The sequence below is a fragment of the Buceros rhinoceros genome, unplaced genomic scaffold (genome assembly GCF_000710305.1).
Source record: "Buceros rhinoceros silvestris isolate BGI_N320 unplaced genomic scaffold, ASM71030v1 scaffold14421, whole genome shotgun sequence".
Classification (NCBI taxonomy): Eukaryota; Metazoa; Chordata; class Aves; order Bucerotiformes; family Bucerotidae; genus Buceros; species Buceros rhinoceros.
The window spans coordinates 27,657-54,251 of record NW_010396060.1 but is presented as its reverse complement, the minus strand read 5'-3'; the positions used below and the strand labels follow the sequence as shown (position 1 = coordinate 54,251).

General features: G+C 46.9%; 2 protein-coding genes across 2 annotated transcripts in view; one reads left to right on the top strand and one right to left on the bottom strand.

Moving 5' to 3' along the window:
- The window catches only part of BIRC7 (baculoviral IAP repeat containing 7), a 6,479-nt gene extending 5,474 nt beyond the window's left edge, over positions 1-1,005 (top strand). Inside the window, exons 6-7 of the mRNA XM_010145775.1 lie at positions 280-336; positions 803-1,005. Of these exons, the coding sequence (XP_010144077.1) occupies positions 280-336; positions 803-1,005 (260 nt within the window). The remainder of the gene's footprint in view (positions 1-279; positions 337-802) is intronic.
- A 3,423-nt stretch (positions 1,006-4,428) lies between these two features.
- The window catches only part of NKAIN4 (Na+/K+ transporting ATPase interacting 4), a gene marked incomplete at its 5' end in the record, with an annotated part of 24,568 nt that continues 2,401 nt past the window's right edge, over positions 4,429-26,595 (bottom strand). Inside the window, 4 exons of the mRNA XM_010145773.1 lie at positions 4,429-4,965; positions 9,390-9,474; positions 12,535-12,595; positions 19,810-20,007. Coding sequence (XP_010144075.1) covers positions 4,956-4,965; positions 9,390-9,474; positions 12,535-12,595; positions 19,810-20,007 — 354 coding nt within the window. The remainder of the gene's footprint in view (positions 4,966-9,389; positions 9,475-12,534; positions 12,596-19,809; positions 20,008-26,595) is intronic.

The window sequence follows — 26,595 nt, the reverse complement described above, 5'->3', positions numbered from 1 at the left end:
AGGAGCAGGAATGAGCAGCTGATAGACTCCTGCTGCCTGGTAGATAAACCACCTCTGAGGATACTGTGGTGTGGACATTTCTTGGTAGAGAGGTTAACACACGTGGTGATTAAAACACCACAGAACATTGGCTTTGCCAGGCTGAGTGTGAGGTTAACAGTGGAATAAAGAGGTGTTTAACCTAAGGCTGCTGAAATCCAGGATGCTTCATCTGAAGAGAGGATGGGGCAGCGTTTAATGCCATCTTCTTTCCTGGTTATACAGATGCTGGTCTGAGAGAGGCTGAAACATCCCGTTCAAGAGAAGAAATGCAATCTGTGCAACCAAAGGAATCAGGTGCACTGGGCTGACAGTGGTGGTGAAATTGAGCCTGGCCATATTGGGATGATATTTTTATAGTCACAGTATCAGTGGTCGTTGTATTCATTCATCTTTTAATCCTGGATGGCACAGTGTAAATGGTAACCAACCATATAGCCCCTTACTCAGGAATTAGAGTGCCACTGAGAATGAAGCAGACTGTTACACCACATTTGGTTTATTGGGATAATTTACATATAACAGTAAAAAGATGTTGTTCTGCGTCCCTGCTCAGTCTTGTGTAGATCATCCACAGTCTATAACAGCTGTAGTTTTTCAGCTTAAATGACATTTGCCTGAGAGGTACATCTGCCATCTTCACAGTTTGTCTCTGAACAAAATGCTGAGCAAGTTGCAGTGTGACATCCTGAGATGACAGGATGGGCACTCTGGAGCTGTTACGGTACTAACAGTTCGGGCTTTTTTTTTCTTTTTGGTAAAGATGAGTCTCGGATGAGCACAGAAGAACAGCTCCGACGCCTGCGAGAGGAAAGGATGTGCAAAGTGTGCCTGGACAGAGATGTGTCTGTGGTGTTTGTTCCATGTGGCCACCTGGTAGCCTGTGGAGAATGTGCCCTCAATTTGAGATCGTGTCCCATCTGCAGAGCAGTCATCCGGAGAAGTGTGAGGACTTTCATGTCCTGAACCATGATGAGCCTAAATGGAAAGATAAGTCTGTACAACTCACTCATAGCATATCAGAGGAAGAAAATAACTAAATAGCTTGATGCTGGAGCAGTCTCATTTGCAGGGTAGCTTGGCAGAAGTGTAAAAACTTGCTCCTATGTAAAACGTGCCTCCTATGCACAGTGTTTCTAGTAAGAGTTGCTGGTTTGCTGCTGGTACTGCTGATCTCGCTGTAGGACTGCTCCAGGAAAAACTCTGCTAGTTTCTTTTGTCCTCCCGAAAGAGGCCTTTGTTGACAGAGATTCTCCTCCTCCAAATTCTTGTGTTCTCAGATGAATCCCTGCTCTGTGCTGAAATCAAGGGCTGTTTTCCATAGACTCTCTCTGGTTCTCTTGCTCGTTTAGCAGTTACTGATTATTCTGCTAGGGTTGATGGCTTCCTTCAGTAAGTCTTGAGTCAAAATGGGAGTGTTTTTATCCAAAATGCATTCTGTTGAGAATACTCAGCAGCAATGGATTGTGAGGGGAGGAGAATTTAGCTTTTTCTTCTGAGCTCTTTGCTGTCTTCACCCTTCTGCTTTTGAATTATCAACAACTGATGGAATGTTTCAGTAGTACGCAAATCCACATAAAGCAACAAGCCTGGTCAGCTGTAGACTCTCCAACCTCTCTACTCTCAGCCCTACACAGAAGATGAAAGGCTCTTTGGTCAGGGTCACTAGATGATCTCATGGAAGCTTCTCACAGAGCCTCTCCCCTGGCTGTTGGGTACTCTTCTACTAGAAGATAACTATGGAAATGTACCTCTCTAAGACTTTGATTTGCTGGCTAAACTGATGGTTCTTATTTTAAATGGCACGTTCTACCATGCAGCCAGAAAGAGTTTTGTCAATGTTATAGCTTGTTAACTGCAGGGGAAAAGAAATATGCTTTTTAAAACGAACTGTTACTTTTCACTGAATAAAAAGTTTCTCTTTATTTATCTTAGAGGTTTGAGTACGTGATTCTGGTATAAGGGCCTCCTAGGGGAGGGGGTGTGCTGGTGTCCTGAGGTGTTACTGGCATCTGATCATGATCTTGAACTTCTGTCCTTCATTACTACATGAGCATGAGAGAAGCCATTGTTCTTACCATCCTTAACTTCCCTCAGAAGTCACGTGTGGGTCCTCCAGACTCTATGAACTGCAGAAAAAGGGGTAAGGATGCAGATAAGGAGCTGATACTTTAAACTGTGTGAGTGGGGAATAATTCTGCATCTGAACTCAGTGTGGAGTTTTGGTACATGGCTCTTAAAGACATCTGTGGGGACTGGAGCAGGAGCTCTGCAGTGGCTTCTGCTTGGTTCCAGCCCTGGATACTGACAGGGTTATAGGCTTGTCTGAGTAACATTAAGGTGTCAGTTATCCCTGGGCCATGTGGCAGGGCAGATCTCCTCATCCTTTCCTTCAGAAGGCAGTACTAACACAGCTCTTGGCAAAGGTGAGAGAAGTTACTAGCTGAGCTGTTGAAACTCTCCAGCTCTTGGAGGAATGGATGGGTCTTTGTCACAGAACAGCTCTGAGGGACCAGACTTACACCACCATGCCAAGTTAGGTGTTGTGTCACTGGGGTCAAGCTATCGCTGACTTTTTGTCTGTAAATAACAGCAAAAGCTTACAGTTTAAGTAGATCTGCTAATCTGAGAAGGGAAAACAACACCAGCTTTGGCATAGTGTTATTTCCTCCTAAACTCAAGCTCTGTGGCTGGAACTGAGTCTAAGCACCACTGAGTCTAAGGTTGTACACACACCAGCTATTTCTGGGGCTGCTTCTATTTAACACTTTGAAAATTGTGGCTTTTCCACATCTGGAAGGGTGGAGCCATTTCTCCGATGGGAAGATGTCCCTTCAGAAACAGGGACATGTTTTTTCTTGCCTAGCAGCATCTCAAGGGGTGCCTGTCCCCGGTAGAGGGCACTCTGAACCTGGAGATACTGGAACCCACTGGAGCAAAACTTTGCGGTGCTCCAAACTGTTACAGTGCGCTGGAGTCGGGAACTGGGAGTCTCCATCCTCACGGAACAGGGTCCTTGCATCACCCTGCAGTACTTCGAGTAGGTCTAGCCCAAGCAGACCGGGAGGAAGGGTTGTCTGTGAGAAGGATGAATGGCTCTGCTAACAGAAACTAGAAGAGGTCATTAAGTGTGGAATGTGATCCTTGGAGGCTTGTCTTTATTTTTTCTTCTCAGACTTTTTATTTATGGCAGGCATTGATCCTAAATGTCATAGGCTTAGCTGAACATTTATTTTACTTCTATTAAAAATTAATTAACCTGTGCTTATCACAACATAGAGTGGTAGTTGAGAAGCTTCTTGGTCATCACACTTGTATTTATTTAACTGCTCTTTACCAGTGTGTATTAAAGGCAAGAGGGATGCTGTTAAGTGCATAGTTTGATGCTTAGTCTCTCCAGGGTACTTGACAAGTGGTTTTCATCAGTTTTATTAGTTAACATGGCACCGAGCCTTGGTCTGTTAGTGGTACAGTGTTAAACCTTTTTTAGCTGCACCTGATCAGAACTCTGGATCTGGAATGGAACGTGGACAGAAATGTTCTCTTATATAGAAGAGGATTTTGCTTCCTGGGCCCTTTGGAATGGGTCAGATAAAGGTTCATCCCTCTGTCTTTGACTTAGCTCTTCATGTGTTTTCTCTTAATACTTCCCCTCCCTAGCATGGCTTCCAGCTTGACTCTGCTGAAAAGCACTGCTCAGAAATGCCAAGGAACCTCGAACAGATTAGGCAAAACAAAGAATTACAGCAGCACTTGGCCAGCAACAGCCAAAGAACCACAGGGATGGGTGACAAGTGCTCTTTCTCTGCTTGGCACTTAACGTACTGGGAGATGTAGCTAACAACACTGACATTGTTTGGGTTTTTGTTGTTTTTTTAATTAATTGCTGCAGCTCATTAATGCAACTTAATTACACTTATTCCCCTTTTCCTTCAGCCCATTCCCTCCCCTCAAAATTATCCTGTCACAAAAAAAACCCCTTCCATCAGGGTGTTGCCAAGTCTGTACCTGGAATAAGAGCAGCTGCTCAGTGAAGGCAGGTACAAAACCATCTCTGATACATGAAGAACTGGGCCTTTTCCAGCATCCTGCAGCAGGTTCCAGCTGTGTATATGGCTGCACCAGTGTTATTTAATGTAGATGGGCAAACCCAGAGTAAGCTAGAGCTGCTCTGGGAATGGCCTGGCATGTTGAAATGGGGCTAAGCTCCATGCTGAGTAAAGACTTGGTGCTTGTACTAGTTTTTAGCTGTTCAGCATTATAGGAGTTAGGTCACAGAACACTGAAACCCAGGACAAATGCCTACTGCTAAGGCCATGGCTGAAGAATAGAGGAGGAGGAAGGGAGTCCTGGATGGGGAAGAAGAAGAGAAGAGCTCTCATCTATAACTTAAAGCCTAAATAACTGAAATGTAAATAGCCCCCACCCAGTTCTATGCAGGCAGGGAGGAGATGAAGTTGTGTTAGGGGGATTTTGGCTCTTCTCAGAACAAGGGAAAGGGAGGGGAAGGAAACTAACTACAGAACCTATGAAATGTCCCAGGGTGTTAGGCAGTGCTTCCTTCTTCATGGATCCATGGTGCAAGGAAGCAGCTCCAACTTCAACTGTGTCTCTTGAGAGAGGCTCTTGGTGAACTTGTTCTGCCTGAGGTCTTCAGGCCTGTGCCATTTCTTGGCTTGTACCACCAGCCTATGGTAGGAATGGTTCGTCAGGGCACTTGGAGAATTAAAAACCAACCCCATGGCCATTCTTCAATGTACATTCATTGCATTTGAAAAGAAGACAAGGAACAAAAAATGGAATGGAGTTCACCATCCTGCATTTCCTCTGCCAAACATCCAGGCCATAGGGGATTGTTTCCTGCAGCACCTTTGATGTGGAGAGCAAGGTTCATCCATCCTCTGGCTCCTCTTTATTTACGCAGGCCTGTAGGGTGGGGGAAAAGCAAAGGCAGAGCATCAAAGTGGAGCAAGTACCAAGTCGCTTAAGATAACAGAACTGGTGTGGAAATAATGAGGACACTTTTTTTTTTCCCCTCTGTTCAGGGTTTTTTAGATATGATTGACTACAGATGAGGAATAGTTTTGAGAGCTCAGAGGTCATGTGGTTAAGTCATCTTCAAGTCTGGAAAAAATGCTAGGCATGTACCAGACCTGAAGATACTGCAGTTAGACTAGGAATAGGCATAAGCCAAGTGTTAGATCTACGTATCCTCAGCACTTGGAGCTGCGTAAAATTTGGTTAGGAATTTTAAAAGCTGGGGGTCATCTCTAGAATTGAGTAGCTTCTTAATGGTGCGGTGCTGTGCTCTTTGTATCGATGCAGCAGGAGAAGCGGATCTACTTTTGTAGCCAGCAGTAAAGATGAGTGAATGTTTTCAGCTGAAACATCACCTCTTAAACATGCAGCTTCAGGCTGATCAAACCAGTTTGCAAATTCATGTTGATATTCAGCAAACTTTTTATTTGGGAAAAATGTCTACCTAGAAAGAAAAGCAGAAGCATTTTGTTTTGTGTGTGTTCTCTCCTCAAAACAAAGTGGGGGTTTCTTTCTTCCTGTTTAAGTAAGAGTTCCTGTTGTGAAGCATTGTGGTCATTGAAGTTTGGAGCAGGTAGTGGGGAATCAATCCTAAAGGCATTTCCCCCCTCCCACCCCTGGTGTTTCAGTCTGGATTTTGACTTTTTTTTTTTTTTAAATTGAAGAATGTTATTTGGTTCTTGTACCTCTCAGTTATAGGTTGAAAGTAGGTTCTGGAGTAGGTAAGTGGCTGACTGTTCTAGGGGGTCTGGTCCTTTCATGCTGCTTCATGCCTATGGCATGGCAGATGTCACCACAAAAGAGTTGATAACGGAGTATTGAAGTGAGCAATTGCCAACTGGAGCCTTAGATCGTTCAATGAACCAATACCTCCTGTTGCTGCCCTGTCAATACTGAAGTCTGCAGCTGATAGAAGTCTCACCCTCAGTTACCATATGGCGCTTTGCACTGGTAGAGCTGGGGAGAGCCAAGTCGGTGAAATCTGGCTACAGACTAAACTAAAGCTCTCCAGCCACTAACGTACTGTAGTCCTTGGGGTGCCGGATCACAGTGTTATGGACTGGAGCCTCACAACTGTGCAGTTCACTGCCTGGCCTTACAAATACACTCTTAAAAGGCAGTAAGACCTATTGCTCCTCTCTCCCCCTTTTAAGCAAATAGAGGCGACCTCCTGTCATCCTGCAGGTTCTTGATTTGGCACTAAGTCATGTACAAAATCAGCCCGTGTGTCCCGTAAAACATGAGCAGTTGTGGAACCTGAAACAGAATTAACTTTATTTACGGAGTATCATTGCTGCTCTGTGAGGGGTGGAGGTGCTCATTAAGGTGAAGCACATTAAATTATGCCTTTGTAAGCACCAGTAAAACTCTGCTGGCTCTTTTTGTTGTCATTTGCTTTTTTTTAAAAAGAAAAATAACACCTGACTTGATAATCTGTGAGGTTTTCCACTAACTGGAGACTGAAGTCAAGGAGGTGGGCAGCTTACCGTGACAAAGCTGGGAGATAACTGCATTGTGGTCTGGCAGCACCTATTATCAGTCATAGTTTGGGGAGATGTTTTTCCTCCGAGTAGAAGGCAAATGTGTTTAAGAACATCTTTCAGGGCAGGGGATGGAAGCTGGAGGCCAGCAATGGGGTTGACATCTTGGGTACTGAATTGAGTAGCTGATAACCCCTGAGGTAGGCTGCCAAGGAGCACAGCAGTCTCCCTTTACTATCTTAGAACTGTGACGGTGTATTGATGTTATCTAACCCGGAGGCTGTGTGCTTGATCCGGAGATTATGGGGGCTGGGCTTAAACCTTGCTCATCGCTCTAGGTCAGTGTCGCTGTTCTGTGGGGCCTTCAGATCTGTGAAAATTCATAAACTTGGAGAGGTGAAGAAGAAGTGAGGCACTAGGGAAAAATGCAAGCCAGGGAAAGGGCACGTTGGGAGGAGAGGAAAGAGAGTGATCTCCTCAGAAAAGGATAGCTAAAACTGGAGCGAACAGGGTAATCCTGTTAGGGAAGGAAGGAAAGTGATCCTGCTGCAGCTGTGGCAGCAGGGCAGTCCGTTAGCCGGAGAGCAACTGACTATGGCCGAGGGGGTGATGCCACCCTAAAATGAACGTTCATGGATATGGTTAGCTCCAAGTCAGGAGATGCTGAATAAAACCAAATCTATCCTACATTTCCTACAACAAAAAGCTGTTCTAGAAGTTTCAACTCGAAAGAAGTTGGATGTACTTGTCAGTTGGCTGCATCTCAAACAGGATATAGAAAAAAGAAAAAGCCTTCAGTCATCAGGGAGTGATTTTCACAGCAGGACAAGGGCATCTGGCACTCAGTGCTCCAGACTGCAAAACTCCATGGCGTTATGAGTTGAGAATCAACTTTCCTCCTTTTGCTCCCGTTTGTACTTGTGGAAGAAAGGCAAGAGCTAGACTGAACTAAAGAAACAAAAATTGCTATTTCGTGGCTGCTGTGAAACTTATAGAGGGTCACTTTATCTACTGCTCAGCAGCTGTTTTCACCTCCTGTTCGCCAGGAAGAAATACGATATTGTGCTGGCAGAAGCTGTCGATAGATAAGCGATGGTCTGAAGAATGGGAGTGAAGAACAGCAAAATGTTCTGTGTGCTTCAGTGGCAGCTCACGCTCTTACTGAGCCCCCTGCGGGGGAGTTTCACATTGCTAACTTCTGCTCATGTTACAACCTCCCCATGTAGAAAACTTCATTTCTACCAGCCTCCTCCACAAACGGAAGCTGTCATCTGAAGAAAAAAGCAACCAAACGCTGCACTGTAACAGGGTGATGATTCTTCAGCAAACTGCTGCATCCAGCCAGTAAATCAGGGAGCTGCTTAAGCTCCACAGCTTCTGCAGACTACGGAAAATTCCATTCCCCTGTGACAATATGAGGGGGAAATCAATACTTAATCTCTTGTAGCATCCCTTCTAATAATGCTGTAGAACCCCAAAGTTACGAGGAATTTAATTGCTTTGCAAAAATTACTTCTTGTTCTGGTCTTGGGCTGCAGTGACAGTGGGTAATAAGTCCACACTACATCACAGAATCTATTTGGGGGCAGTTTTTCTTCCCTCAGCCCCACTTTTCTCCCCATCCTCACATCTTTCTTTTTGGCAGGACTCTCTGATAACATTATTTCCCCCAAACAATCTCCCTTAGCAGCTGCTTTAAAAAATTTCTGCATCTTGAACTGCCTTCTGGCAGCTGAGTTTAAGGAGTACCAAAAGTTCAGATCTTATTGCTTCTTTAAACAGATAATACCGGCCTTTATTGTTTGAGAATCTCATTAAGAACCAGCTTTTAAGTGGACAGCGTAAAAGTGCGATCTTGTGCCTTCAGCAGCGGGAAAGGATTGTCAGAGGGCAGAGGCTGGAATTCAACAATGGAGCTCTATTAGTGGTCTGAGAGGAGCTGCTGTGGACAACTCCCCTTTCTGCTCCCTGCTCTCGGCTGAACTCTTAGCCCCACACACAGAAGCCTCTGTTCTTGTAGGCAACAGAATAAAAAAAAAAAAAACAAAAAAACCAACCACGACTAAACCCCTAAGAGCAAACCTGTGCCATCCCGCATACAAATCACGTGATGGCCAGTTGAGTTCAGCTCACTGGTGTGTGGCTTTGTACCCTGCAGCTTCCCTGGAAGTACAAGCTGATGTACCCAAGACAGAGCCAACTTTTGTGGTGCCACCATGAGAATGTTATATATTGGAGGATGGTATGGACAGGGCCAGTGATCTAAACTGCATGGATGTATAGGTCAGAGTCCAGTTATGACTGTCTGTCCACAGAACTAAAATAACTAGATGTTGCATGAATTTTACCCCAGTGAAGATCTTTCATTGAGGCTCTGCCTGACAGACCACAGTTTAACCTTGAGAGTGAGAATCATGTTCTGCTCCTGCTAGGGCTTACTCTCAGCACACACTAAGGCTGAATCCTCTTCCTCACAGCTCCTTCATTTACTGGCTTGGGCACCAGTCACTGCTGAAAAGCCTCTCCTTGTTTTCTTCAAGGAAAAGGCACCCAGTAGTTCATGTACAACACCATCCTGTAGCTGGCCCCGTGCTTCCTATCAAACAGCACTGCCATAATCCAAGGATGGCAACTCCAGCTTCACCCTGGCAACCCGGGGCTGAGCTGAGGCGGTTTGACCCCTGCTGGGGTCCACTCATTCATTCCTTCCATGCCTGACAAGCCTGCTGGAGAAAGCAACCTGCGAGGAGGAAAAGGGTGCCACAGGTTTGGGTTTTGAGCCATCAAACTGAGAGGCGTGCGTAGCCTCTTGGCACAGGAGATGATACTTACAGGTATGTCTGCTTGAACAAAAGGTTGGTGGGTTTTTCATTGACATGGTAGAGAGGAAATGGATCAAATCCACCAATGAAATCAACTGAAAAAAAAATCAAAACTCAAATAAACAAACAAACATGGCCAGAAAGTTGAAAGGAAATGAAAGGAAAAGTTGGTGCATGTCATGGCATAACGCAAAAATCAGTGAGAGAACAGAAAAATGATTTTTCAGGTGTGGAAATCTCTGCCTGTACAGATGTCTTTTTTGGGGAACTCCTGGGATGGGCAAGTGTGCCAAGAGGAGATCGGGCTAACACAAGACTCAAAGCAGAGCTAACAAAAGACTCCAGAAAAACGAGAAGGCCTCCCTCAGGCTCCTTGGACGTTGTCACCGCGCTGTGACTTCACACAAGAACTGAGCTGACAAAGCCCCGGCCATTCAGCCGTGTGCTGAAGGAAGGAAGCTGGGGAACAGCTCGGGAGTGAATGCCAGCACAGGAGTTGGCAGCACAGCGCTCCCCGTGAAGGTTATGTAGTGAAGAGGGAATTCTCTTGCCCCACTCGTCTTTCCTGCAAGACAGACAACAGCAGCTTTGGAAAACTGCAAATACCTCGTTGTCTTTGGCTCTGATATTTTTCACGTCCCCTCTGCCAACTCTATCTCTTTTCATTGTCCTCAGCTGGGAACAACGCTTCCCTTCTCCAGCGTTCGCACAAGGGCAATGCAACGCACCAAGGAGAGTTGGAAGTGACAACTCCCTTAGTAACCACAGAAGAAAGTTCCAAGTCTCCCTCAGTTCCCCTGAAATCAGGCCAAGCCTATGTTACTGAGCTGGCCAACGCGGCCAGGTCAGCAGGGCGGTGGGGGGGGGTGAGTTGGGACTGACCGAGCAGGTCTTACAAAAAGCTTTAACATAGATCCGGCTTAGGCCCCTTTTTGGTGCCAAGGTAGTGCATTTTCCTTGGAAGTGCGACAGCCATCCTGTCCAAATGCCGTTTAAAAATGACTGGAGAGTCGTGTTAACTACAGAAGTGCCTGTTTATTTTTCTTCCCTGAAGGTGGCACCATTCTTTTAAGTTTTAAACGAAAGGGGTTTGGTATTTTTTTAGTGAACAAACAATAGAAAATTTACTAAATATATTGGAAATGAAAAAAACCCCCACCCTTAAAATATATTTAGAAACCCAAGGACAACATATTCTCACAAATTCCATCTCGATGGGCGGCTTCATGCTGATACTGTGATTTTAGAACAACTGTCAGTTAATGGGTGAAATCTGTTAATTGGAGGGGATAATGCCCAGTAGTTCCAGTGAGACTGGACCTTTTCTCAGCCACTTTTGAAAATGTTTGGGTATTATAAATCAAGACAGTCTGCAGTTTTAAAAAGCAGATAGTAACTATATTGCCTCAGTTATGGAATGCCTGAGTCAGGAAACCTTCAAGAATTTCAATTTTCAGTAACTGTCTAGTACCTCAAACAAACAAAAGCCCTATCAGCTGAGCAGCCAACCATGGAAGCACCCAAAATCCGAGTTGCTTTAAAAAAATCTTAACTGTGGTTCCTTATTGCAACATACTACAGTGCATTATCACATCTGAAATATTTTTGCCCACAATTCAGCATTCGTAGTTCCCTACTGCTGTGTTTTCTCATGAAAATCACGTTAGCGTGAGCTTCCTGATTAATGTGCCTCAGCACTTATAATTACTTCATGCTGCATATCAAAGCAACATTTAAAGGAAACCACAAATGGAAGAGAAAATTAAAACGCAGCTCAGATTTGTTCAGGTCACTGGAAGGATCTACCACTGTGAGTGTGAAATATTGATGGTTTGTCATTGTTAATTATTCAAGCCGGCATTCTAACTCCAAGCTGGGAAACTGGGGGGGGAAAAGAAATTTGTTGGTGGGAAAAAATTATAGATCCTGCAGTTAACAGCTCTGCATTTCTAGATAATGCTTCCTCCTGTGTGGTCACCTCTGCTAACAGATCCCTTCTATCAAAATGAGCTCTGTCACGATATTACTTGACAGTATCCAAAAGGGGCTCAGAACTCAAGGTATGTAGCCAATTGAAGAGCTATAGGGTCACTTTAAGATATTACTTGTAATGTAGCACCTTTGCTAAGTGCGCTGCCAAGCTCTGAACAAACGCTCCATAAAGCCAGTAGAATGAGTCCAGCCTCCCAGGAAGGAACAAATGCCGTTTTGAGGACCAGTCAGATAAGAGACACACCTCGTCTCGCTCCTGAGAAATCTCATTCTCCACAAACTTTCAAACGCTCAGGTCAAAGCTGTTGTTTTTCACCTAACATCCACACTGGCTGCTCTTTGAACCAACAAAGCTTCTTGCACAGGCCTAATGAACGTCTTAAAGAAGTGACACTTGGCTGTAAAGCCTTTGGAGTGAACTGGCCCAGACCCAGCACGTTCCCCAGGACGTCGGCCTTCACATTTATTTGAACCCTACGCATCCAGTCTGCTGCTTGGAAAATGATTGGTCTCAACGAGAGTTTTAGAAAGGCAAAGTAATCCGGGACCAGGTTATGGATATCTGCACAGATCCCACAGACCCAAGAGGCTCCTCCGAGTCTTTGCTCCTCTCTGACACCTCATAAGAGGTTTATATACCAAACAGGAGGGAGCGAGCTCTTTGTAATTCAAATGCAGTACTTCCTCTGCTTTTAAATTAAGTTGTCGGTTGGTCCTTGGCAAGAAGTCACATGCTCTGCTTCACCCTCAGCTTGGGGCATATACCTCTGAGCAGCTGGGCTGCTTGAGCATGGGGCTGGATTCTTGGAGGTACTCATCATTACAATGGTAACACCCCAGGAGCGTTGTTCTCAAGCTATACAAGCTTGAGAACAGAAGCAGCTGCCCAGTTTCTCTCAAGCTCAGTCTGAGAAGCCAAAACTGAGATTTTTTTTTTTTTTTTGTGCTGAAAGCGTAGCAGAATTACAGCATCTAACACAGAGCAATGGGCTAAAACCCCCACAGTAAACCCAGCTGGTCCTTGAAAGGTAGATAGTGCCATAACACATAGCTGGAGAGATGACAAGAAGTCTGATGGCAGCTCAGTCCTGACAGACAAACATCTGAGAGAGAAATAAAATTTAATATAACCTTTGCCAAGGGATCTGTCAATAAATACTTACAGCTGTCTTCTTCTTCTGTAAAAACGCTAACAACGTAACAGGCGTAGACAAAGCCCACCAGCTGGAAAAGAGAGAGAATAAACCACTTTAGCATCAATCTTGTGAGGCTGGTCAAAACCTACTTGGCATTACTTCAACAGCCAATATTTCCTCTCAGCTTGGCAGCGTTTCTGTAATGGTGGAGCCAAGTGCTGTTTGCTCTCAGGTTGAGGATGCAGCTCTAGGCTTAGAGGACGCTGCTGGAAGCTCAGAGCTAAAAACTTGCAAGACCAGCCTCCCCTTCAGAGCAGAGAAATCTCCGTGGTGCACGAGCTACCAAAGAGTTGTGAGTAGTTTTTATGCAGATGAGATAGGTAGAAACTTAGTTAACCATAAAAATGGTGATGTGCTGGCAGCAGTGTTCAGAGACACTGAAATCTTCAGTAACTTAGGCTTGGAGATCAGAAATTCATTGGAAAGAAACCCCAGGATTACTCTAGCTCTGTAATTTCTTTCTGCCTTTGGAGAATAAAAACACTTCTGCATGGACTAATCAAGCGCTGGGTCTGCAAAGTAAACGGGCCAGAGCCTACTGAGCAACAGACAAGACAATGGCAATGGTCTTATTTCACACACTGCATTGGTTAGCGGTGAGCTGCCACCTCCTGAGCAACCAGCCAGACGCAGGGAAGGAGCGCTAAAACCAGCGGGAGCCTCTCCAACAGCAGCCATGCTGACACGGAGCGGCCCTCATGTCAACCCATTGCTCCGAGCACTTCAGAGCAGAAAACGAGTAAACATTAAAAAAAGCAATTGACAGTAGCCTGGTGGGTCCATCCATACTTGGTGGGTTGTAGAAGCTCTAAAGGCATCAGAACTGCCTCTTTCTGTTTCAGTAGCAGGTTGTTCCTCAGCCTGAATCGAGAAACAAACGGGAGTTAAATGGTGTAGCTTCAGCAGGGTTTTATTTTGCTTTGCCTTCCTCTTGTTAATCAAATATCCTCCCCATCCTTCATTTTACATCTTTACATAACACCCCACTTAGCGAGATCTTGGTTGACAGTAACTGTGTTAGTAAAGTTATTGCGAGAGATAATTGTTTTCCGCTGTGAACTCAATTCTTTTGAACAAGAGTTGAAATGTAACATAGAGTGACTCACTGTAAGGGGGGACAGAATGATGCATGGCAGGGCTTGAAAAGTAGAGTCCATTCATTTTTAATATGACAGAAAAATACATCACCCCAGAAAACAAAAGGCAAGATAATGAGATTTCTACCGGGGAGTTCTAAGGCGTTTCTGATTCCTCCAGCTCTCCCTGACAAAATGCACCTTGTTGGAAGGAAATGGAATGGTTTTGTAGCATCATTAAGCCTTATATTTCCTTCACAATTTTCTCTACCTGTCTGACAGACAAGGCAGCTCTCCTCTTGGGTGAGCCTTATGGATGCAGGTCCCAGTTCCTCACTGGAGGAGAGCTGGCTCTGTGGCCTTGCTCAGTCCTCTGCTCTGCATTTTTGAAACCAGGATTGCTCATACTAAGATTATACGAGCTACAGCAGACTCCATGAAAGGAGAGAGAGAAAAAAAATAATCCTTCTGGGTGTGATGCTACAAGCCATGGCCCATCTCATTTTCTCTGCTTGGTAAAGGCAGACAAAAATCTAAACCAAACCAACAAAAAATCTGAATAATCAGAGATTTTTCTCCCCTTCTATCGCTTGTACTAACTTATGCTTTACTAACATAAAACCTGGAGAGGTTTTTTCCCCTTTCTGAAGCCTGTGGTGGTTCAGGGCAGGTTTGGTGGCCAGGCAGGAGGGCCCCCAAGGCTGCTCCCTGCTGCCTTGCAGCTTGGGTAGGCTGGGCTGCGGAATCACCAGCTGGGCTGCGGTACCTCACAGCCTCACCACTCACGGGTGCTCTTGGAAAGCCAGAGTGTTTCAGCCTACAGCCATCCCAGCACTCAGGATGTCCAGCCCCTCGTCTGTACACTCTGGTTTCCAACGTGAGGGTGTTTGCACTTGCCCTACGATCCAATTAGGCGTGTGCTCACACACATTCTTCGTCCTTGCTCCAGCATTTTTATGCTTTGAAGGTCTGGCCTTTTACTTTTTAGAGGATATAAGGTCAAATCATGCAATTTACACACACCCCAATAGCCAAGCAGGAAAGATGCATCTCGAGAAGACAGCCCTGATTTCAAGGGAACTCCAAGAAGGTTTTCTCTGTCCCCATCATGCCTCAGTAGGAACTTTGGGTTAGCAGCCATGCAAATATCCTTTCACTGTTCTTATACCCTATAATACATACCCACAAACCCTGCGTGTCCTCCTGACAGTGTGACCAATGAACCTGCCCGGGCAGAGAGCACGAGCGATTATCAGCTACACTGTCACAGGGACCTGGTAAACCTCTGAACACTGCTCACGGTGCAGGAGCACCGAGCAAGAGAAAGATTGACTTGGGAAATTTGTTTTGCACAGAAATTAATGCCTCAAAACCCTCAGCCATCATTCTGCTCACCACTACATTTTTCCTTTTATGACTAAGGTGACCTTTTGCATTCAGAAAAACAAACCAACCAACCAGAAGTTAGTGAATTCAGTGAACTTCCCTAAATCTCTAATTCCAGCTCCCCGAGAGTGGAGGGTTTTCTTTTTTCTTTCTTCCATTTCCTGGCTGTGTTTCAAAATTCCCTGCTTAGTGTTTAAAATTTACTTTTTATTGACTTTATAATCCATTCCTTCTTTACATGAGTTTCATCAATGAAAACTTATTTCATGGCACTTTTCTTTCAAAGAAGTTTTGCTGGTCTTGTGACCTGGCCAGAACAGGAGAGTTTCGGTAGCAAGAAGGGAAGAGATGTACAACATAAACGTGAACTGCATTTTTATATGGGCTGACCTAAACCGCAACTAAACGTATCACCTCAGGGCTGAAATGAACTCCTGGGACTCCCCACGTCTCACCTTTTGCATGAACAAAATACAGCTACAGAGGAGAAATGCTGCTCCTGTTCTCCAGGGCTTTTCACAGGAAGGGTCTGCTAGAATGTGGGATGAGCAGACTCCAGGAGGCCCATGGCTCCTTCTGACCGCATCCTCGATGAAGATGTATCAGGGCCCCAAACATCACCAAGTTTAGCAGCAATTAACAGGGAACAGAAAGGTTCACAGAGGCCAAGAACTGGGAAGTCATTTCACTCTTGCTCAACAGACCCTTTTGGTTGCTGATTCAATATGAAAGAGGGTTCAAGCTCTGTTGTCCCAGGACAATAGCAACGATTCTTCTATCTTTGCAAACTATGTAGGGGAGGTGGAAGAGGAGGGGAAACGTCAGTGATGTAAAATGACACTAAGCTATTGCTCTAATTCCCCAAAGAATGTTCTTGGGCTTGAGCCTCTGCTGCTGTTTCTCTGCTTGTTCTGCATGTTCAGTACCAGCTTCCTCCAGGCTGCAGGAGGATCCGATTAAGCTTTTTATTGGGAACACATGCTGTAGGCAGGTGTGTTCACTCAGCCCGTCAGCCACCAACCGCCCATGCTGCCCAACACAGGAGCATGGGACTGGCATGGACCTAGTGTTCTGCAGGCAAATGAACCGAGCAGGAAAGGCAGGAAGAGACAAGTATGCCCAAAGGCAATGAGGAAAACACAAGTCTGCACAGCCCTCAGTCTTCTGATGTCAACCTTCTGCACAGGGAGTTGAAAAGCATTCATGAAACAGCAGCATTGGACTGAAGTGCTGGAGCCAGAAAGACTGAGTCACAGTAAGATCTCCAGAATGGGACCAGCTGGCTGCCAGGGTGCAAAAATACATGAAGGATGGGAAGGCAAATTTTAGGAGGTGTTTCTGTTGCTTGTGTAAGATCTTAGCTTTAGTCTACACCTGTCCTAGCAAGGAGTCTGAGCTCATCGACACTCCTCTCAAGAGCGCAACTTGCCATTGATTTTTTTCCCCCCCCCAGAGGACACGTGCAGAGTCTCCTCCTTTGGGGCAGATGTATTCTAGGTTTCACTTCTGATCAGAGCTAATGAAGTGTGTATGCACTCATCAGTGAGGGAGGGGGAAATGCACACAGCTCTTCTTGAGAAAGCAAAAAGGCAGCTTGTGAAAGAGTTGTGGTGACCGGAGAGCCAGAAAGAGGCATCAGAATCCTCTGGTTCCCTGACCTTCTCTACTCTTTGGATGCAATTACCACCACTGAAAATCTAACTTCTGCCAACAGCAAAGCATCTCCTGCACATTGCTGCTCACAGAACATCTGCTGTCAAGGCTTGGGTTGCCGCCTTCCTGGGAACCTTCCAACCTGTCAGTCTGAGTGAAAACAGCAGACAAGCAGGCAATGAGTTTGCTCAGTTGGGAAGACATTTCCAATTTCCATCCCATTCAGTGGAGCCTCAGGAAAAGCCGAACCCTCCCCACCCCCAGAACTGCCATATGGACAGCCCAGAGCTATGCCCAGTATTTCAGAGCTAGAAATCGTTCCTCTCCCTGCTGGCTGGCAGGCTGGGGAGAGGCGAGATGAATCCCTGCTAAGATAAAAACAAAGCAGATTTCTTTTCTTGACAAACCAGTGGCTGTTGCATTTCCTAATTGGGTTGGGAGGATTGGTTTTACAGTGACATTTCTATACCACTACAGACTCGAAGATTTGTCACACTAAGCTTTTTTCCTCCAACACATTCTGCACTAAAGCTCTGAGAAAGATTTTCATACTGGGCCCTACAGCTACTGGTACCATGGATTGATGTGCCCAGGTTTGAGTACGCTCCAGATTAAAGGAGTTGGTTTTGCCTTCGAGGAGTACAGACAAGCTCTGAGCAAAAGCAGACTGAGACCTTCTGTATCTTCCAATGTATGCCCAGGAGCAGGGTAATATAGTCAGCAGGAGTCAAGACAACAGCCAGCACCGTGCTCACCATAAGGGTTCAGGTTTGCTTTTTGATCGAATTCAGTGAGCTTACCCCAAGTACACAACAGCACTGCAGCTCCTCAATAGTCTCAAGAAATTGGTATTTCCAGAAAACCTCCGAAGTGTCCACCGCTGGGTACTGCCTAGTTAAAGAACGTGGATTTCACAACCCCCCAACAAAACCTCCCGACCCCACCGCTTCCAAACACCATTAGGTAAAGCAAAAAACCGCTGCAAGCACCGTTTATTGCCTGTCCCTTGTCGTCCTTAACAGACTGTTTCAGTCTCAGATGTGTGGCAGTCAAGGAGGGAACTAGGTCACGTCCCTTGCTGCATCCCCTGAGCCGGCAAGTTCCCAGTCAGGTTTTTCGTGCTATCGATCCGGTCGCCCTGCCCGCCTGCAGCGTGGGACCTGCCAGGCGCGCTGGGAAGGACAACGGCCTGTAATAAAATCTGCCTTAAAATAAGATAGTGAAACAGACAAAGATGCTGGCAGGGATCAAAGAGTTTGACCCTCAGAGACTGAAAAGGGAAGAGAACTGTCTGACTTCAGGCAAGGTCCGAGTGAGGAAGCGAAGAGGCTTGTTTTCTGCCTTGCCTCAGCAAAGCAGAGGGGAGAAGCTCTATTTATCTCACTGCATGACAGAATTACACGAGCATTTCAGAGCTGGCCAGAGTTACAGTCCTGGGGATCCAGCACTCCAGCTCTATTGCAGGACAAGTAGAGATTTATGTCACTCTGCAAGGCTCAGCCCATACAGCTTTCCTGCATGCAAGTATTTGAGCCTCATTTCCAGAGTCTAGGATTCAAAAATCCACTGTAACTTATATCTCAGGAGGAAGGAGAAGGAAAACATTTTATTTTTTATCTTACAGTTTCCTCCTGTCTTCCCATCCAGCCCCTTGTGGTGTTCTGCAGATGCCCAGAGAATATTGTCCTGTGCCTTTGGGAAGGAGCAAAGGAGAAAACACCCCCAGAGCTGCAGGCTCCTGTACGTGGGTGTCATCGCTTAGCTCAGGGCCATGTGCTTGAAGTAGAGAGCTGCCATAAAACAAAGGTCTCCTCCAAACAATCTCAGGACCTCTCGCCTGGGCTGCAGGGCTGTGCCAGCTCAGGCGGAGGAAGAATGCTACCAGTGACACCCTTCTACGCTTTAAAAGTCTGGCACATTCTGACTTCAGAGTCTATCGATTGTTTCCAAGTCAGGAACAGCACCAGCTCAGCAGCATCTTCCAGCTCTACAAAAGACAAGAGGTTCTATTCTTCACACACACGCACCGAAGCAATTCTCAGTTTAAGGCAGAGCATCTTCCCTGAAGGAGAACTAACCAAACATCAACAGCTTCACACACGCCAGGGAGCCTGTCCCGCTCAGGGAAGAGGAGCTTCTCTGTCTGCCGCTGCTCTGTGACATGGCAGGAGAGGGGTCTGAGTCTTCCCCCTCCCTGCAGTTCACTGGGTCGCACAGCTCATCCCAGCTACTAGGAAATGCAAGACCGAGACAGTGGAAAGCTGTACAAAAACATGCAGAGAAAGAAGTTCTTGGAATCTCTCTATTTGTTATCCTTTAGCATCTAATCAGCTTAAGTTACTCCTCTTTAAGCAAAACTGAAAGCCAGTCCACGTCTGACTGTACCTACAGCCATTAACCCACGGCAACAAACCAGAGCAGGTTGGGAAGACGCGGGCTGCCAGCTCTAACACAGCTACGAAATGCAAGAGCACCAAAGTCAGGGCGACAATGGACATTTCGTTTCAGTTCATTTCACAGACAAGTGAGAAACAATTAATTAACAGTGCACATTAAGGACATTGAATTACTGCAGAGTACTTTCAAAAGCCTGTGGAAGACTCCAGTGAGGAAAGAGCTGATGAAAACATTTAGTGCATTTATCTTCAGTGTCAGCAGAAAGAAAACACACTGCTTTCTGCTTCCCTAGAGCTTCTTTCGTTTTCTGGAGATAACAATCTTCTCCCTTGTATTTCTTCACCACAAGCAGGCACATATGTGCTCCGCCACCCATCACTAAGCCACGTGCAGTAAGAGAAATTCTTCTTCAGAAGGGTCTCTGTCCTCGTCAAAGCATGAGCTTCCCCGCCCCCCCCCAGGGAGCGGACTGATCTGTTATCTATGGCTGCCTGTAATGTGTTACTTCGGTGTTGGGTTGCTGATACTGAGCACACTTTTTTCCAATTCTTTCAAGCAATATTGTTCATCAGAGAACAGGAGGACAACCACCCAACCAACCTTTTCAGAGGCTTTTGTGATCAGGTGACACAAAATGGGATGGAAAATACGGGCCAGCCTCTGTGCCTGGAAAAATAAAAAGCCAAACGGCATCTCCTCCACAACTGCCATCCCACAGCGATGTACTCACCGCGATCAGGATCTGGAAGGAGCTGTGCATGACCTCGATGTAGCGGTACTCCAGGGCACAGCCTATCACAGAGATGTAGGAATGGCTGTCCAGCCCTTTGATGCCAGACATCGAAGCCTCCTTCCTTACACAGCCAGGACCATTTTCACTCCACCACGACTGGTGCCGGGAGATGTTGAATGTCAAGAGTTCGCTCTCCTAAAGGGAAAATGTGCCAAGAGATCTCCATTTACTCTGAGTGTTGGGCACACTGTCAGATGGCTGTTATATTGAGTCAACAGAAAAATAAAAGCTTCTAAGATCCCCACCCTCAAGAAATGATAGCACAGATCAAAATACATTGACTTTATGTTCCTTGTAAGTATTTCACAGGCAGGTTCTGTGGTGGGAACCACTTCCAAGGCAGTCCTGCAGCCCCCCAACAAAGCTATTTCACTATCATGTAGCACACTTCAGAATCAGGACTGAGCAGCTTCTAAATCGGACAGACAGTGTCCAGGCTGCAGACCCAAGAACACTTTCTTTGTGGTTCCTGCACGCAGAAAAGAACCCTCAAGTTTTCAGCTTGGGAGATTAACCTTGCAAATCGGGAAGAAAAAGGCAAACAAGGCAGTGCTAAGCATCCTGTCAGGATCGTGTGTTATGGGTATGCTCTTCCCAGCATGGGAATCAACGCAGGTGACTGAGAAATATGAACTCCATAACCCTAAACTGGGTTTCAAATCCCAACAGATCTTCCTCTGTTCCTTGCTTTAACCCACGGACCAAGTTCCCTTGCCATTTCTGTCCGATTTCCTTCCACACTCTTCACACATGGTGCTTCTCTGTCTTCTGTGGACCTGACACACTGTCAGCCTCAGGTCAGAGTTCTCAGCCCAGCTGACCTCAGGGTGATGACTGTGGCTTCCTGCAAACACTTCCCCAGCAATCCTTGTCACCTCCACCCCGAGAGAGTCTTTTTGCTTTGCTTTTCTCATCTTTGCTAGTTCAGTAAATTAAACCATGCCTTTGCGGGGGTCCCACAGTGAAATGCCACACAAGGAGCAGCAGTTTGGGATGTAGTCAGGTGCTCCTTCAAAAATGACCCCACTTCCCTCACACTCCACAAAAGAGAGGTACTCGCCGGAGTACCCAGGAGCGCTTTGGGATTTTGAGCTTACAGGACGTGGTGAAGCCCTCCCTGCAAATGGGAGAAGACAAACTCTGAACTTGTTGGATAGATCAGCCGCATCACCTCAGAGGAGTTCTGGGGGCTAGGTGCCCCAGCAGCACCCTCAGGTCACTCTAACACAGAATCAACAACCCCTTTTGACCCCAAACAGGACAAGGGGGCTGGAAATTTTCTTCTGAGGGATAGATTATAAAATGAATCAGGCAGAGATTGTATGTGTCTCTACAGGGTAGAAACAGGTCCTGGATATGCACACCCCCCCAAACCATTACTAAGTTTTAGCACCTCTCCAAACACTACTTCACATTGCTGTAGGAAAGAAGCGGCTCCCAGAAGAGCAGCCAGCAGAGCTTGGAGTATTCACACTTCCTAACAGGGGAAGCTCATGTGGCAGCTCCTTTGCCTCAAGCTCCCTATAGAGTCGAGAGGCAACAAGAGATTCAGAGCAGCTAATCCAGGCTCCTGCTCTGAATTACCCTCCAGAGAGAGAACTTGGCTCAGCTGCCAGCACAGGGAGCCGAGCCAGGTAGTCCTGCAGAGATAGATGTCTTCGTATCCAGGGGCAAATTCAAGTTACAAGAGCAGAAAATGTGAATGACAGCCAGATAACCTGTGAGTAGAAACCAAGCACTCTGCTGTGCACGTTGTGCAGGTATCGCTGCTCCTCCACAGATACTCACAAACGGTTTGCAGAGCCGTTACCACAATATGCTGCAGGAAGCACATGTTAAGAAATGTGGACAATTAAGAGAGGCGGCAGCTGCCAAACTCCTGACACAACCGCCACAGCAGATGGGACATGTTTTGCGGTAGATGGAGGAGGGCATGGAGATGAAGCATGGCACTAGTGCAAGAGCAGCCTGAAGAGCCAAAACAATAGGGAAAACTCTATTAACAGCTGGGAGTTCAAAGGGAGCTGGCTGCATTTTAAAGGCTGTAGGGAATGATTGTTAGGTTGACAGCTCAGGCTAAAGCACACAGGGCAAGGTACTGAGCTAGCTGCGGTTCTCAGAGATAGATTTCTCTTCCAGCTTCTCACAGTTTTGGCAGGCGAGCTTTGGCTGCTCCCTCTGCTGGGCGCTGCTCCTCAGCAGTCCACAGACAGCCCACCCACCCGGCCACCAAAGCACGACTTCTCCGCAAAGCCTGTTCTTTCTCTCCCAGGTTTGCATGTTCTGAGACACATGGATCCTCCCCAGCAAAAGCTTTTCCTCCCGGACGCAGCCAGCCCTCCAAGCTGCTGTGCTCCTCTTCCTCTCACAAGCCACTCGCCACTTTGGTTGGCAAAGGAAGGAATAATCTTTCTCAAAAAAAAAAAAAGAAAGACTCAATTCCTGTTTCTTTGCCTGGGGCTTTCCCCAGTTAGCACCAAAACTGTTCTACGGGGCACAACTGGATCTGCTCTTAACCTCCATCCCCAGGGCCTCCCGCTCCCAGCGCACAGCTGGTGCCTTCCCAAACCCTCTGCAAAAAGCCCCTCAGTGCCTTCCCTGCTCCTTCCAGAGGCATCTACGTGTAAGTGAAGAAACAGGCTGCTTCCCTTCCTGAATCCCAGGCCTTAGAGAAGTGCCTCTGGCTTCACTGTGCTGCAGAAGCTGAAGTTGCTTGTGAACTAAGGCTGAGAAAGCAGAGCAGGTGCTGTGCTGGAGGTGGGCAGGTGGAGGAGCACTAGGTTCTAACCAGCACTCACTGCTTTTTGCCTACAATCACGCTCCAGCTCTGTGCAGGGAAAAGAAATTAATTATACTTCAGTTAAGAACAGATCGGAAAAACTGAGCACATTTGGATTCTAAAAGCACCACAACAACTCACATGAGCTGGCCTTCTCACTGATGTAAAATGAACTCCGATTGCACACTGGTGTTGTGGGTACCCTCATGTTCACAGACACCCTTCTGAACAAGCATCAGTCCAGAGTGCTGTGGAGCACGAGGGCAGCAGGAACGAAAGGGACTCAACCTCAGAGAATGCTGTTCCTTCGCTTGTGTGCCTGCCTGGATGTCCTCAGATGTACCTGCAGTGATGGGGCACGCTAAAGGAGCATTCAAGAAGGTCACTTAACTGACCTTCGGTTGCTCAGTGCTGGCTGGGAGACTGGGAAAACAATCCCAGGGTGTCTCCTGTGGTTTGCCAGCCTCATTTGCAAGGAGATGGTTGGAGAGAAGTGAAACTAGATAAACAGGAACAGCACCCTAAGAACCAGGAGAAAAGAAGCAGTTGCAAGAAAGTTCAGGGAACAGCTGGTTCCCCAAACCTTTCTGCAATGCACCTGAAGTCAAAACACAGGGAAATCCTCCCCGATGCAGTATGTGGGCTGGAAGATGTTAATCAGTCCCAGACATAAGCAAACCCCACTGAAAGGAGAGAGTGATCTGTGGGTAACTGCGCTCCCCCTGGTTCTCCACAGGCTGCCATCTGACGGGCTATCGCTGCCTCTTTAACCTTCAGCCTGGAGACAAATAGGAGCAAAGAGCGATACGAGCTCCTTCTCGGGAGCATGTTGAAGGCCAGCCAAAAAAAAAAAAAAAAAAAAACAAATTTTTCTGACATATGTGTACGACCAGGGTTGAAACACAGGGAAATCCTCCCCGATGCAGTATGTGGGCTGGAAGATGTTAATCAGTCCCAGACATAAGCAAACCCCACTGAAAGGAGAGAGTGATCTGTGGGTAACTGCGCTCCCCCTGGTTCTCCACAGGCTGCCATCTGACGGGCTATCGCTGCCTCTTTAACCTTCAGCCTGGAGACAAATAGGAGCAAAGAGCGATACGAGCTCCTTCTCGGGAGCATGTTGAAGGCCAGCCAAAAAAAAAAAAAAAAATCACATATTGCTCTGAACTGTTGTAGCACCTGGTTGCCATCCATTTGCCATCAGTGTGAGAAGGAAGATAACAGCACTGAAACTGTAGTACCTACATTTTACAGCCTATTTTCCAGTCCCAGCCTCACTCCACTGCGTCCCATGGGGAAACTCACACCTACCCCTGACACCCACAGAGCCAGCTGTGTTCCTTTGCTAAAATAGTTTGCTGAAAGCTGTTCTGAAATTATTTTCTAAGGGGCACTATCAGAGATGGGTTTATTTCGTGCTGTTAACAGCCTTCCAAACAGCCTCCCCCCCAAATTTCCTTAATTATCAGGCTGTAATGGCTCTGGAAACAAACCAAACCCTGTATGAGAGCCCTCAGTGCCTGACAGAACCATTTTAAATCCTTCCGGTTGGAAACATTTCTTATCAAAACAGGACTGCTCATGTTTTTGTCATGTGTGCTGAACAGCTGTATCACCTGCAACAACAGAGCAGCACTTCCCCGGGCTCTCAGCAGGCTGGTGGACAATGCTGCAGCGTTTAAAGCCAAATCCCAGGCTTCCAGCTTCTAAATTTAGATGGTGCTGGGGGACAGTTGTAATTACATGTGCATTTACCCATCCTCCTTACGGTATTTTCTCCAGGTGCAAAGCAATCCCGAGATACTGTCCAGATTCTCTGGAATACAAATAACCTCCCATTTGGCTAATGAGGGCTGCTTCCATTTCACGAGGAGATTTAGACCACCACCACGGCTCTGGAGTCAGATCAAAGCACGGGGCCGACAAGAGAAAATATAAAGGAAGTGTAAGCAGAAAATGTCACTGTTCCAAGTTGAATAATTCCAGCAGGGAAAAGACAAAGGAATAGATTGAAATACACAACACTGATTCCTCAAAGCCCTCCGAACTCTTCTCAAGTACATGACGAAGAGTCTCTCAGCATGGCAGCTGGACAGACAGATGCTCAGATGTCTTACAGCAGGGTTTTAATAATTAACTCAGACTGGGGGGCTGCTGGAGGGATGGGGTTTCACTCTCGAGTAAACAGGAAGAAGCTTAACATGTTGTTTCAAGCACAGCTTTGCAACTTCAGAGATAGCTCCCACCAGCTCACCTCACCAAACGGCCAGACGGACGAAAAGAGGGAGATGGAACCGGAACAGACCAGAGGAGGAGGAACAGCAATCTGGCAATGGGGCTGAGCCCCACCCCAGAGCAGCGGCACAGCCCTCGCAGAAGTGGCTGCATTTCCCCCAGATGCTGCAAGTGTGCTCAGAAGTACGAGCCGAACAAGCCAGCCAAGCAACGCTGCCAAAAGGCGCTCGGAGGCACATCGTCATCTCGCTGCCAGTGAGAAGCAGCCCCTCAAATCCAGAGTGCCGCAGCTCTTGCTCACTGGCAAAGCACTCGGAGGAAAGCTGGCCCAGGCTACTCGCCCGGGGAAGCCCGTGGAGCAACAAGGGAGGGGCTTTCTCAGACACGCTGGTCCATTTGTGACTGGCCACTAAATGAAGTTCTCCTGGGCCATATTTCACACTCCTACAAAGAAGAGATTACAAGATTAAAAAATTACAGGATGGAAATATAGAAATCAGGCCAGCTGAGCTCTTCCAAGGAGTAGAGAATAGAGTCACAGAGCAGGGCAGAGCATTTTCCTTTTCAATAAAAATAACTTGGTATAGTTATAACTAGTGGTTAGGAGGTAGACGAGTGAGTAGTTGTAACTACCCTGAGCAGAGCTGACCAGAACAGATGTTCTCAGGGTTTTCCTGGCCAGGAGAGAGCAAGCACTGCTGGAGGAACCTGGAGGATAAAGCAGCACTTCAGGAAAAGCTGTGAAAGACAGGAGGAAGGAAAGAGGGAGAAGTGGTGGGTAGATAACTCAGCGAAGGAAAGTGGAGAAGCAACTGCTTCCTAAAGGAAAGCCAACTGCCAGCCCCCGCCTTGCCGTTCCACAGCCGTGCACCTACCGCCCCACTGATTCTACCGACACGCTGTCCCACTGCTGGCAGAGTTTGTAACCAAGAGAGAATCTCTTGGCCCCTTTGCCAAGTGCTTATGGGCTGACACGGGACCTTACCTCACAGACCCCACAGCGTGGTGCCCACGTTTCTGTCTTCACATCAGCCAGACACCCAAAGCAAGGGCACAAGAACAGTGTCCGTGCTCCCCTCCGCTCATGTCCCGTATTCCCTCACCACTGGGAAATCAGAAGTGAGACCTGCTCCATCAGCCTTGCTCCACCACAGCTCTTCTGATATTTGCATTTACAAGCTTTGACTTACTAGGAACTGAAGGACAGCTTCCTCCCAAGGCTCCTGAGGTACCTGCTGCCAAAACCCTCTGGCTGCCCCTGCCCTGCCCCTCCCAGAGCCCGTCCAACACTTGCTCATCCAAGCCCGTGTGTCCTTCTGGAGTCTGATCCAAGACAGATCAATAAGACTCAGCAGATGTCGGCTGGCTTTGGATCAGGTTTCTCGAGATGCAGCAGGAGAGCAACACCGCTCCCGTGTCCAGCCTGCAAAGCAGCACACCGACCTTCCGACAGAAACCGTCCTTCCTGCATCAAGCTCACGTGGAACTGAGGGTTTGGTTTGCGTTACACAGACCCGAATGACAAGCACACAGCAAGGTTATGCGCTGAAGCCCCTCTGTAGTGGAGGAAGCAGAGTTTGCCGAGCTGCTTGAATTGCAGAACGGCAACCCAGTGCGTGCCAGGGCAGGTTGGGAGCAGCAAACCCAGCAGCCAGCTGGCTGGAGCAAACACTGGCTGTCAGAGACGCTCCTAGAGCAGTTTATTAAGA